The following is a 14,751-nucleotide window of genomic DNA, read 5'->3' as shown; positions in this document are numbered from 1 at the left end:
CACATTAATTTTATTCTTCTCCTAATTTTGATACAATTACCATCAAAGTTCCTCATTATCTTTTCCCTTTTGGATCAAGCTAAGCATTCAGAATTCACGAGGGAATTGGAAAAATGAGAATATGTTGGAGCATGCAATGATGTATTGCCTGGTCCAGAAATTGTCATACTCGACTCGGCTCGATGCTCGGGAGTAGTTTTCAACTCGACTTGATACTCGACTCGAGGTCAAAAAGTACTACTCGCACATCCCTAGAACATAGTCTTATAATCATAGCGTTGAAGGTGCTGCGATTAGTAATACCCTCCGTCAAATTTCGTCTCTGTATTTCATACTTATTGCAAGTGTAATGTGACCAACAGCTCCCAGTAGACCTGGTGGGTGATTCTAATTTCATTGTAGTCCAAGCCATATTTCCCATAGTATTAAACATCTTATTTCATCCGGCGATATCGAATGCCGTCTCCAAGCCTGAGAAGGCTGTATATTTTCAATCGCTCACGTGGCTCATTTACTTTAACTGTAGTCTCAGACAGGGGCGCAGCTGTGAATTAAGGCTCGGGGGGTTTCAGGCGCAACTAATACTGGCGGACTTGGGGTATTGCATACCCGCCAGGGTAAGCGGGAGGTGCGGAGGCCCTCCGCCGGAAAAAATTAAGACAAACGGTTCAAAATGGTGATTTTTACGGCCTTCTGAGGGATATTTTATTAATCCTCACACTATTCTACAAGAAACATTAATCCAATTAAGTTAAATATATTTAACTAAAAAATTTCTATGAGCTCTGGGGGGGTTTTTATCCCCCAAAAACCCCCCTCGCTGCGCCACTGGTCTCAGACGTATAGTTTCTCCTTGCCTCCCTCTGTTCTTGCCACACCTGAATACATGTACCTCTTTTGAATCCGTTTCAATACAGTAAAAACTGGTTTTCTTGGAGAGGTTTTCTTCGATTTTTCTATAGCCTCTTCTCCAAGTGATGATTTCAGAGGCACATGACACTAGACTCAAGATTTGGCGCTCCCTCGTATTTCTAAGTCCTTTCCTTCGTCGCTATCGTTACAGATGTGCTCCTTTTTAAAGCGAAGCTTTCCCGATTCATAGCAATTTTGTATACTTCCACTGCATGTCTGTGCGATTATTTTATCTTGGGCGTTGCGGATAGATCACACACGTTCTCTTACGTCAACTATCACGAATAGAACTCACAATTTTGCCAAAAATCCCTCAGTGAAATAACTAATGTGCAATCGTCGAAACTTATTCATAAGCGGAAAAGCATCCGCCTTTCTTCGCGCTTATCAGATATTTTCACATTTATTTCATTCACACTGGGGTAATATTTCGCAAATTATCACCCAGCTGAAAAATACTACTCGAAAAACAACATAGTACCATTTCGTCAAATTACTAAAGGTTTCGCGGTCCATGTTTGTAGATTTATGGTTCTTTGGGAATATCCCGCGTCAGGTTATTAAAATGGCCGACGTTTCTTCTCCTATGCCGGAGACCTCATCCCACCAGGGCAGGGTCATTTGCCCTGATGAGGTCTCCGGCATAGGAGAAGAAACGTCGGCCATTTTAATAACCTGACGCGGGATATTCCCAAAAAAACCATAAATCTATAGTACCACTTGATAAAAATACATGGCATTAACGAGTAGATTGACAGACAGACATTGCAGAGATAGCTTGAAGAAAATGACCGTGAATATGAAAAGAGAAAAGTGTAATTTTCAGTTCACGAAATTCAAATTTTATAGCAGTGTTGGCAGCAAGTATTTCATGCCATCCCACATGAGCAGCCGATCAATTGATCGTCCCAGCTGATGTAACCTAAGGAAATCCTTCCGCTAGCGAGTCGTGCAGCCGACAAGATGCGAAGGTCACTCCGATAAAGAAATGCTAACTCTACGGAAATATTAATAGTTAGACGTGGTGAAAAAGGCTGCGAGGAAATGTCTCGAGAGGGTGAAGCATTGTACTCCGGGGCACAGATGAGCTAGAAGGCACTCAGACAATGTCTACCTCAACAATACACAGTTACTGGAAGTATTATTTCATCACGCTGTTCTTCATCGGCTGGAGTGAGGGGGCAGAATTCACCGTTCCTATCATAAGCACCGATGACGGGAAAGTCCAAGGCTCTTCTCTACTATCCGCCAAAGGAAGAAGGATATTGGCATATCGAGGAATTCCATATGCAAAACCCCCATTGGAAGACTTAAGGTTCAAGGTATGGCACTAAGATAACCTTTTATTCAACACGCTTCCATTAGATGCGAGTTCGATTCTTCCGAACCCTGCAGTCCCTCCACCCGTTATGCTCTTAAATTAATCCCAAATCTTCAATGACGCACAGATATAGATACGAATATGGCTACAAAATTACAAATACAGAGCCATTTTGGCCCATGCTTTAATTCGTGTGATTAGCTTGCATTCGTAATTTTTAGAAGGATTTCATTAAACCTCCGCTAAACTCCGTTTAAATCCACTCATAACTTCCACAAAACCCAAGAAGAGGCGATAATACCATAATATGTAAAATTATTCGAGTAGCGCGTTAATACTAAATGAATACTTGTGTGTCTAAGTTTAAAATTCAATTTTATCGACCATCATGAGAAATATAGCATGCATTCGATAAAAACTTTCCATTCAAGAGTACATGCCAATGGATTCTTATTAATAATACTTTCAAGCAATAATAACAAGCATGGAAAATCACTATAACTATGAAATGTTCTATTATAGGATTTCTGACCAATGCAACGAGGCGAAAATGAAAATTAGTGCCATTAGATCAGAGCAGTTTCAAACACGTGTCATTGTAGCTATGCTATTGACCCACGTAATTGTGACGTGACCCTTAACCCCTCTCTGGAATGCCACTCCATACGACTGCCGGTCCCTTCATTACAATCTAATAGGATGTTTACTAGTTCACGTAAAGATGACTTTTTCCTCGAAATATCTGTCCAACCAACTCAGTTCATTTGTAACGGTTGCAGTGGCTCCTTGGCTATAGAAACAGTTTTCTTTGAGTCTCCACATTTATGCGCCCATTTTTGTGGGGTTAGCGAGCGTTCATATCATAGTGAGCTCCTTGGAAGATTACCAGTTAATGATAGTAAAAAAGGCCATAATGCTGGTTAAATAATAAAAAATACGTCGAATCTCATAATTCCTTTGGGTGAACGTCATTACCATACGCATTCAGTCTATGAAATATTTATTTCCGTAATGTATCTTTGGAATAACTATCTTTTCTGCCTGATTTTTAACCAACATTTTTCACCTAATAGCGCTCTTACTAGTGAAATATAAGACAAGAAATGGTTTTGGAACAATTTATAATAGAAGCGTGATATTTCTATAAAATAAAAATACATTATATATGGCTATTTATTTTAAATGCAAACAATGATTTTGTGCATAGATCGCCTTACGACTATCAGAAATAATAATAATTTTCCTTTATTGCTAAAATTATGCGTAGGCGGTAGTGACGCTGTCTGAAGTAACGGTTGGGCCCCAAGAAGATATATGCTCTTTATGTATCACCCTGATTCCGTTCTTTTAGCTGAAATGCGACGGCTTTCTCAAAGCTTAATGTTATTTATGACATTAGCCACGATTACACCGCGGTGCACATTATTTATTCCCACGGAACACACGTGTGTCCAGTAAGTAAACGTCCATATATCAATTCTTCACCCGTAGTCATGATTTTTCGGTGAACATTAACGTTACGGGGGAAATAAAGCACAGAAGAATCTGTATCGTAGGCGGATTTAGGGAGGTGCACGGGGGCACGTGCCCCTCCCTATTCCCCCACTCCCTGACGCTTAAAAAATAGATAAGATTTTTAATACGGTTATCATTGCGTTAGTTTTATTTTGTGTACTACGGATCCTCAATCATTTTATTTAGTATTAATAACTTTCATGTCTAAAGAGAATATTTCCTACAGTAAGTGTTGGATTTTGTTTTTAATCTCAAATATGAGAAGATCAGTCAAACCCCAAAGAAAAAAATCCTGGATCCGCCCCTGATCTGTATGCTAGCAAAAAGGCTTTGTAACTGCCCTTATAAGGTAAGACTAAATTTTCAATTCATATTGTGAACAAAGACTTCACAGGCATGGAGAAAAATGATTTCGTTGAATTCAATATTAAAACCAAGTTTTCTACTCATGTCCAAAAATATTTATCTTTCATAAGCTTTAAAAAAATCTGCAGACCGATAAATATCAGATCACTCACTGTATACTTAGGGAATAATCACCCGCTAAACATGACTTCACAACAGTAATTGGAAAAGTCTAAAGAACGCTATAGTATTAAAGACCGTTGCATAACAAACGATGATATCATTTACGCAATCTTATTGTTAAAAAAAATGTTTAGGCAAACCGTTAATTCTTCTAGCCCCAGAAAATGAATTCAGTGACATCAGAAAGAACTACTCACCAACACGACAAGGACTTTTTCCTCAATCCACCAATCCTCTATTTTTCAGGAGGCAGAGAGTAGCCATGAGCAAATATTTAGTGAAATTTCTATCTAAAATAAAATAATTTTTGCTGATTAGGCGATGATACATTTTACGCTTTTTTCATTTCTTTTTCATACATTTCGAACGTAGAAAAGCCAAATTTCTTCAATTTCAGCTTAGTTAGAGGGAATCAATCACAGGCACAGTTAAAAAAAGTGATCCGCACCCGTTTAACTAGAACCAAATTCAATATTCTACTTACAGATATCGTAAAATAACGTATGTTAACATTTTCAGAGTAAAATATAAAGAATTCAGTAAAATACACAATGTTCCGTGATGCTATAATTCCAGTTCGATGCTACTAGCCGCAATGAAACAAATCTTTTCTTTGGCAGTATAATTGGTATATCATTCCATTTTTATACTATTCATAGGAGCTTCTTTTTCTGGGAATAAATAGCGTATACCATTTATACGCTAAAAATATATGCGTTGGAAGGATAAAAATTGTATGGATTTCAGCAGAAATAATTAATTTCTTAAACTAGAGTATAATTCATGCGAACTTTTCCCTCCATCACATTATCTAGAACTACAAAATACTTTATATTCTTCTCCCTGTTCTCCATTGCATAACTACGTAGGACAAATAAAAAACGTTGAAATACACAGAGACTTTTCAAAAAATCCCCACTTTCGTCTTCGCCACGTTCCGCATACCCAGAGTGCATCGACTTCAACGCACACGTCATCCGCTCCAACGCTGAATAATTTTTTGCCTCCCTCCCCTGCACTCAAGATATGCTGACGCGGCGTATACCTCTCTCGTTGACGTGTGGTGAATATGATGCCCCTCGACGTGCATGGCCTTTGAGGTATCAAAATTTCGCTTAATTTAATAACATTTAAACTATCACACATATTTAAAAAAATACCAAATTGTGCTTTGAGGTCCAACACCAGTAAGCGTTACTTTTAGAAATATTCATCGATTGCAAATATGCCAAAATAACCCAAATGTTATAAATAGCCCAAAGTGTGTCCATTTAATGATTTTCGATTTCAAATACTTCGCTATAACATCATTTCAGAATACATCTCAGGGACTATTGTAATGACTGTGTGTCATATTGTGTATTTATTTTTTGTAATGTGTATGACGAAGGGTCAGATATTTTCAATGTGCATGGTGTGTTTTTGTCCCAAGGTTGCGAGACGATCCTTTGAGCACATTTCTGTCGCCTCGTCACCATATTTGTCGAAGGCAAGGGTTCCTGCTCATAAATTTGGGTCATCGGTCGTCGAGGCGTATGTAGTCAGCGTCTCCTCGACCAGTCATAAACGTCTAAATTTTTTGGACATATGGTAATTGTCTCGCTGACGAAGATAAGTTGCTCGTTTCCTAGGGTGGGTCGAGTGAAGCCACCCTTCCCCTGGTCTTGGAGGTGTTGACCTGTGCCCTGACGACGCGAGCGCGGGAATTTGGGCAGTCGGTGGGTAGACACGAGAGCGACGGGGTGTGCCTGCCCGTCGCAGTTACATTTGTAAAATCACCACCAACCTCAGTCATTAAACTTCTCTGAGATCTGATTCGCGCGGATTTCAATTCTTTGGTGCCCTAAACCCGATTCCGGGAGACGCAGCCACTCGAGTCTCCCTCCTTGATCGTGTCGATCACGACACTATGCTTCTAATTTCTATTGAGGGTCTGTACTTTTAAATCAGCAATTGCATGAAAATTTTCATTCCTTCAAAATTTGAGGAAGCCTTATTACTTACTTCCCGTATTACTTACTTAAATAATACTAAAAACTATACAAATATAAACACGTAATGCGTGCGTATGGCTGACAGAGATGAGAGACAGCGGAGAACGCATTGTATTGTATTAGCATTTAGTCTAGGTAAATGAAAATCTATTGAGAGCAAAAAAGAACGCTAAATTTAGTATAAGAGCAACACAATGGGATACAATGAGATTCTAAAAACGGTGACTGTGGCGCTAAAATGCTCGAAATGGCCACAATTAGAAGATGATTCAATTCTTATTAAAATTATTTTTCATGGGGCATAATAAACGTCATTGTAGAAAATTAGTTTTTCCATCTCTAACGAAATGATTGATCTACTCTTTCCTTTAGATGAGCCATATAGATTTTTCCGTCAGTGAGTGATGTATTTAAGGAATCAACTCTCCTTAAGACCCACTAAAACTCCTAAATATGAAACCGTCACTGGCAATGAAAATTGATGGATTTACGAATTTCTATTAAAGAATTTAAACCCACCTTCGAGACTCGCTTGCTTGCCCCAATTTTGCTGTGTAATCGTCGGGATAAATTTTATTTCAGAGCGTTTTAAATCCAAATGATAACGAATAAATGCCACTAAATAAACCTTTAACGCCAATGATAGACATCCATCCAACATGTCAGCACGTGAACATAAACTAAAACCACTATGAGGAGACATATTTTTTTACGGAAAAAACAGATTATGATAAAATCGGAAAGGAGAGAAAACATGAAATTTCTGTCGCACAGCTATTACAATGCATGGAAAAACCAGGATGGAAATGCATGGAAATGCACGGGAAAACCAGATTATGATAAAATCGGAGAGGAGAGAAAACATGAAATTTCTGCCGCACACCTATTACAATGCATGGAGATTCATTCTATTGATAACTTTAATCACAAGGTCAATGAAAAGGGGAAATGGCAGTATCAATCAAAAGATTTTTGTCAGCTTGTAAGCTATTATCTAAGATAACACATCGCTTCTACCAGACTAATAATCCAAGAGTCAGATGAAACCAATCTCGACCAACAGCCTGGAAAAATAGTTCAACGTAAACCCAATGGCTTACGTAGCTAAAAATGAAATAAATCCAAAAAGATATTCTCAGAGAGGGTACACACTCTATTCGGAAATAATAAATACAATCGTCGCATAACATTTGAATCATAATTAAAAGCAAAATTTAAGAGGGCTTCGATGTGAGCATGACCTACTATCTTAATTATTCTTCAGTTAGATACAAGGAGGCAATATCAGTTGCGTCGATTTTCTACTTGGCTCTTCCTCAAAGAGTGTCCAAATAGAAGCTCAGGTGAATGGTGCAAAGGACGGCCTCAATATCTGTGTCCGTCATTTTTACTTGAAAACTCACAAATTTGGCCATATCTTTGAAGCCATGAATTTCAACTAACGAGGAAACCGATAAATGTTTATAATGCATTTTGATTGTACGGTTCATAAATTTTATCTATAAAAATGAAAGCTCAATTGCACTCTCACTATCTGCACCCTTCTATTACCAATCCATGAAAACGTCTTTTAACTGAATAAATGGTGCATATTTTTCAATATTCATGCAGGTTCCAAAGCCAGATTCTTTTCTATCAATAAAATAAGACTGGTGATTCAATAGCAGCTCAAGACAACAGAGCACGTAAAAAATATTGCTAACTATACTGGGAAGCCTTCATGGCTAAAAGCGATGAATCAGGATACTATGAGGGGCGGCCGCTGTGCCCCGTGTAAAAGGTAAACCACATATACATTTGTGTAACTCGGGTGGCGGCGACGCAGGATAAGTTTTAGTTTTTAGGTCTTGAAGGCTGGAGCCACAACGGCATTCTATAGTCGGCGGAAATCACCAACTAATGCAGTAAATAAATGAATGAAATAATTAAAAATTACTTCAGAACTCCAACTGTATCTTTTAATTATTTTTAAACACCAACATAAAAGATAAATATTTCACTGAAAAAAACATTTTCTACATTCATAATAAGTGTAACCAGGAATTATTAATAGAAATAAGAAAAACCGTCATTTTTATAAAGAGTGAAAACTCAAAATTTTCTCTTTAGTTTTGGTCCAGGAGCTATAATTGATGTATTGGTGGCGCTCAATTTTTTTCTAATTTCCAGCCTCCAGAACCTGTTTATAAGTGGGGTGATGTGAAAAATGCAACTGAGGAGGGAAATGTTTGCCCACAAAAGTCCATGCTCTCAGATGAAGTCATTGGAAATGAAGACTGTCTGACCCTTAATGTGTACACACCAAAGGTAACTGAGTGGAGCTTCTTACTTGGTTGACAACATAGTAATACAGGAATTCGTTTTTATGATTACAGAATAATTTTAAGCAATTAAGTATTTGCAAATTTCTCTCAATGCTGTTTTAGCTAATTATTTTTGCCTATTGTCAGATTCCAGAAGACAAGAGTGGAAGATTGCCAGTAATGGTTTGGATCCATGGTGGTCTATTTATTCAAGGATCTGGTGGTGCTGATTTATATGGACCAGAGTATTTACTTGATGAAGACATTGTCTTAGTCACTATTAACTACCGCCTTGGTGCACTAGGTATGTAAGAGTGACCAATCTTATGAAAAAACATAGATGTAATACCTCAATGAAAGCTTTCTTTACCAAAAAAATCATGCCTTTGAACAATTATAGGAGTCAAGCAAGATAATGTATGGTCTAACTGATAATAGTTATACTCCTGTATCAAAAGTTAAATTTTTGGCACAGAAGAAATAGAACCTGTTCGTGCTTGTCATAAATAATTGGTTTTTCCAGGTTTCTTAAGCACAGGAAATGAAGAGGTACCAGGAAACAATGGCCTGAAAGATCAAGTAATGGCTCTGAAATGGGTCAAAACAAACATTGGGAATTTTGGTGGAGATCCCACAAGAACCACAATATTTGGGAATAGTGCAGGAGGAGCCAGTGTCCATTACCATATTTTATCACCTCTTTCAAAGGGTAAGAATACATTAGACAAAATCCATTATATTCATTACAAATGTAATTTTAGAAGTGAAGCCCAGTAGGGGTCTTAGGGCTGCAATCCAGAACTTGACTCTATCTTGAGCCCTTCAGTGTTTCAGGTCTACGACTCAAATTGAGTTTGGGGGAGAGTAAGTATTTTAGAAACTAACTTCAACTCGGCTCACTTGAGCTAGAGTCATAGTAGTAATGCACTGTGGTAAACATTACAAAATAATACTTCTAACCAAACTTTTGTCACTCATAGTATATTGACCATCAAAAACTAATGTTGCTGGAATATAATATATCACAAAGAATTATTTTTATGAGAAATATTTCATTTCAAAAATGTATGGTGACAGTGGAGGACATCTTGAAACTTCACTCATTTTGATTTAGTACTCAACTTATCAAGTGTGGTGTAGAGCTTTAGCAAGCCTCAGGACTCGAGTAAGATATCTTAGTATAAACATAGCAATCAAGTCAATTTTTAGTCAGGATCAAGACTTGAGTAAACTTCTGGAATATATATTTGAGTAAACTTCTGGAATTATGAAGCATTTTCCCTATGCATTCTACAGTCTAGGCAATCATTATTTCTCCAACCATCCAACAACTACATGCAGTCATTTACATACAGCTACTGGTACCAGTGGCATACATAGATCCTCATTTTGGGGAGGGGGCTGGGCCCCCTCCTTTGCTCCTAAAGGGACTACATACCATTAGAAACTAAATATTGTGTAGACCCCAATGAATAGTGTTTCCTTGGTAACAAGAAGCAAACGTGACTCTCAGAACACTTCAGAAATTCATCAAATTCAGTGGAGTGATTTTGGCCCTTTGACCTTGCCCTATCTTTCACGGGCACTTAGGCTAATAATGCTTGGTAATAATTTTATGTGATGTATCTATAATCATGGGGAGTAAAAATGGCAGGATCAACATAAGGTTAACTCAATTTGAATAAGGAAGTATGGATATCCCATAATATTTTTTATTTCAATAAATGCAAATAATAATATATTTGATGGAGTATCACTGTATGCCAAGGATATGGGCACATGACTGATTTAACTACACAAACGACAATATTTAATTTTCTATATTTCCATAAATTGGGGGGGGGGGGGGGGGGGGGAGGTCCACGCCACTTCCACCAAAGGAAAAGGGGTGGTACATGCCAACTCTCAGGAATAGTGCATTTCAGTGAAATATTTTAAGATAAAAGAGGGAAATGATAGGGAAATATACAAACTAATCTTCACTATCTCCCTATATCACCAAATAATGTATCTCAATCATAACTCCTTTCATGATCACTCTTGTTTACACTCACCTTTTCTTTCCATAGCGTTGCACTGACCAAAACAAAGACAAAGAGCTAAAAGACAAAGCAAAATTAGTATAATAATATTGTACTATTTTTAAACAATTTTATTTTGTCTATAAAGTTTAAAAAATAAATAATATGATTATAAATAGACTATAACATTTCATTTAAAAAATTATAACTTTGAAATCAGCATTGAGAGTGCAGTCCCCAACATAATGACGAGGAAATGCTTGGTGCCTCAGCGGCGCTGTAAATCCAGCAACGTAACTTTTTCCATTAGAGGCCAATAAAATGAAAACTATCCACACTATGTAAACAAAAATTGCTTTGTAGACTGAGAAGGAAGAAAAAATAGAATAATGAAAATATCAAAATGATCCAATGGAATGGAAAATTGTTACATCATTTTTAAAACCATGAGTGTCGCTAAGGCTCAGAGAATCCATATGAGGGTTAAAAACCAATAATTGTAGAAGAAGCTATCATTAACTTAGAGTTAACTTTGTGTTCTTCTACTGGGAATAATATAATATTAGGGAACTGAAAATATTCCATTATCTGATGATACTTTAAACAAGTGAAATGCAATGGATAAATAATAAAAATAAAATACAATAATACAAAGTTTATTCCAAAATGAATGGTTGTACTTCTATCAGTCGCCCCTCATGAGAAAACCAATGATCACACAAAATAAATAAATCTTTATTTCCTGTGCATAGGTTTGTTCAATAGAGCAATATCTCAAAGTGGATCAGCTCTGAACCCTTGGGCCTTCACCAGTCAGGGGCCACAGCATGCACTCCAACTGGCTGCTGGATTGGGATGCGAGGATGAAGGGGTAAAACAAATGGTGAATTGCATGAGGGGGCATCCAGCCGAGAGAATTGTGAAGGTCACCAGCAGATTGAAGGCATGTACATATTCAAATTATAACTTAAGGCGAATAACTGTTTAATACCCAAATACTGTAAAGAAAAATGCAAACTTTATAGGTAATACCCACGAACCTCACTTGAGAATGCTGCTGCTATGATTGGACACAATTAATACTTTGGACACATATATTTAACATGTCACATGAAAGCCTTTCATATACTTGGGAAAATTTTTAATTGTGAATGGACATTTGAGCTGAGAAGAAGAATCCATAACTATCTGATCATTATATATATTATTACAGAAAGGTCTTTTCTGTCATTCCATGTAAGTTCCAAGAACACTGCACCTACAGTGATAAATGAGGTATCATTTTAAATGTTGAATCACCGGCTTCTGATGAAAAATACAACCTCAATCTCAAATTTCAGTATTAACCGATTAATTTGACTTAAAAGTTTTGGTTTTTCCATGTCAATTACTCGCTTGAGGTATATCCACTCCACACATTTTTTTTCCTAATCTTCAAAAAACCGACCATTATAATCCAAATGACAAGAAAACAATTCCCGACCAAAGTGACCTTTGCAATGACAATTAATTAAGCACATGGTCAGACTCTTCAGTGAGCCGGATTGTACTTGCCAAAACCCATTTTTTCTCATGGACAGTTGTACATTTTTTAGAGTTCGCACTTTCCATGATATTTATGTTAGTGCGTAAGGAACTCAAAACCAAAAAGTTACAGACGACAACATTGTTACTTGTCAATGTCTTCAAAGAAGTTTTGTAAATTGTGTGCCATTATTCAGTCAGAGACGTCATGATTGTTCCTACTGGTACCAAACTCTCTTGCCTGTATTGTATTCATATGTTTCGTATATTTTTCCAAGAAAACAAGTATGAAGAGTGTAGTCTACAATACACCTTTTTCCCTTTTTAAAACCCAATTACATTGTTTCCTTAACATACTTATCCCCTGATAGCATGAGAGAGCAAAATTTTCATACGGGTTACCTATTTGAAAAAATTGTAATTTAATAATTATTTTTTATTAGGAATGGGGTACAGATTTTTTCAATCCATTTGTTCCTGTTGCTGAAGGAAAAGGCAAGGATGCTTTTCTCCCAAGTGACCCAAGGAAAATGATGAAGGATGGGAAGATGAACAAAGTCAAATACATACTAGGTGTTACATCTGATGAAGGGATACTATTTTCATTACGTAAGTGGAGGATTTTCTTGGTAGGAAAATCCATTCTAAATTAAATATATCATAACAATTTAATTCTACACTGAGACTGCTTCTAAATATAAAGGAAAGGTAGTAAATTTTCACAGTAAATAATTACATGAAAAAACTTATTTTATGTACAATAAATAATACTTTTCATAGCCTAAATGTATACATATATACCCAGTTCACAATTTTTATTTTGCGTTGCAGAACTGCTGAGAGATCATATCCTCTTAAACGACATGAAGTATGAAATGTATAGACACCTTCCAATTTATCTGGGGTACCAAGGGGATGAAGAGAAGGATGCTGAAATAACAGCTAAAATTCATGACTTTTACTTCAAGAATGAATCCCTTCAGGTATCTGAACACCCTAATTTTTATAAGGTTGGTAAAAATTATATTAATCATATTTTATAAGTGCAAATATCATCATTATATATACCTAATAATATTTTTCTGAGCTAAACACAATTCTTTCCTGTACAGATGGACATGGATCATAAAATATTATATGGTGTTGCCGAGACTGCAAAAATACTAAGTCAAATAACATTTCCAAAAGTTTACTTCTATGTATTATCATATGATGGGGGCATCGGTTTGTTTTCTCCGGCAATCAAGGACATCCCAAAAGGTCTGCTTGTCTCAGGATATCAAATCAATTACACATCAAACTGAGACTTGAATATTAAATATGCCTAATGCAGTTGAAGGAAAGAACCAATATTACCTATTCTTTTATAACATCCACAGGAGTAAGTCATGGAGATGAATTGGTCTACATGTTCACCAGTAAATTATTTCCCAAGGAACTAAAAGCAGGGACCCCTCAAGCAAAAATATCAGAGCGCTTGATAAAAATGTGGACCAATTTTGCCTCAGAAGGGTATAATAGCACTTTTTCAGATTTTTGTAAACTTTATAGTATATCTAGTAACTGCGACAATGTTCATCAACAGGATGAACTACTCTCGAAGTATTATTACCAACCATTGCATATCTGCTGAGCACTTAACAAATGTTACTCTATTTCAGCAATCCTACTCCAGAGGTGACTGAAACTTTACCAACTATATGGGAGCCTTATAAAGGAAAAACAAAAGACCACTTAGACATTGGAATAGAACTCAGAATGAAAACTAGTTTGTATGATGAACGAGTGGCATTCTGGGATTCAATATTTGCAATGATAAGAAAACAGGAGAGGATCAGGGATGAGCTTTAAAGTGACATATCCTCAATTTCCATTTTTTAACCGACAAAATTTATGCACATAAGTTATCAATAAAATTAAATTTGGAAAAAAATCACTTTCAATGATCATTACCTGTTGAAATTTAAATGAAGATCCAAGCTATGTTATAAGTAGAACTTATTTTCAAATTCCTCCAACAGGCTAGAGCATTTTGCAACACCAACAAACTGAGATGAAATCACTGTGAATGAGGTAAAACGATAAATAATTCAATAAGGTAAAGCCAAAAAAGGGCTCAAGAGCCATTCACTCCAATCACTCATTAGGATCTCCTATTCCGTATGATCCTAGTACTCCCCGATCAACAGGAAGTTTAAATTTATACTTTCACACACATGCGATAAAAAATTATGTATAATCATAAACTAGGGGCCAGACATAATATTTTCCAAGTACGTACCTAGATAATGATAGCATGTAGAGACTTGCATGAATTCATCACAGAATACAGTTAGCCTCAACCCTGGAAAGTGTGAGGGAAAGAAGCAAACCAGAATATAATTCTGTATTTGAGGAAGATGTATTTCTGATGAAAACCAACTGGTATGACTGTCTCTCTTCACAGAGTGCATGGCAGGCTTTGAGACCAAAAAAATTGAAAAAAATGTTATATCCACCAAATTCTTTTACAAGAGAGTATGTCAACGTTTAAAAATTAACTTTCCACACTGAATGTCTTACACATGTCTTAATCCTGCTGATGGGCATTGCCTGAGCCAGTAACAATACATTAAATATTACTGTGTTTTACG

At 36.6% G+C, this 14,751-nt stretch overlaps 1 protein-coding gene across 1 annotated transcript; it reads left to right on the top strand.

Moving 5' to 3' along the window:
• The first annotated feature begins 1,952 nt into the window (after positions 1–1,952).
• On the top strand, positions 1,953–14,051 carry LOC124171822 (esterase E4-like). Its single transcript, XM_046551163.1, has 10 exons — positions 1,953–2,234; positions 8,440–8,577; positions 8,721–8,877; positions 9,097–9,282; positions 11,347–11,537; positions 12,562–12,727; positions 12,950–13,128; positions 13,231–13,378; positions 13,498–13,630; positions 13,780–14,051. The coding sequence occupies exons 1-10, from the start codon at positions 2,019–2,021 to the stop codon at positions 13,967–13,969; spliced, it is 1,704 nt and encodes a 567-aa protein (XP_046407119.1). The 5' UTR covers positions 1,953–2,018; the 3' UTR covers positions 13,970–14,051.
• Positions 14,052–14,751: the final 700 nt, after the last annotated feature.

This window comes from Ischnura elegans, chromosome X (genome assembly GCF_921293095.1).
Source record: "Ischnura elegans chromosome X, ioIscEleg1.1, whole genome shotgun sequence".
Lineage (NCBI taxonomy): Eukaryota > Metazoa > Arthropoda > Insecta > Odonata > Coenagrionidae > Ischnura > Ischnura elegans.
This window is presented reverse-complemented; position numbering and strand designations above follow the sequence as displayed.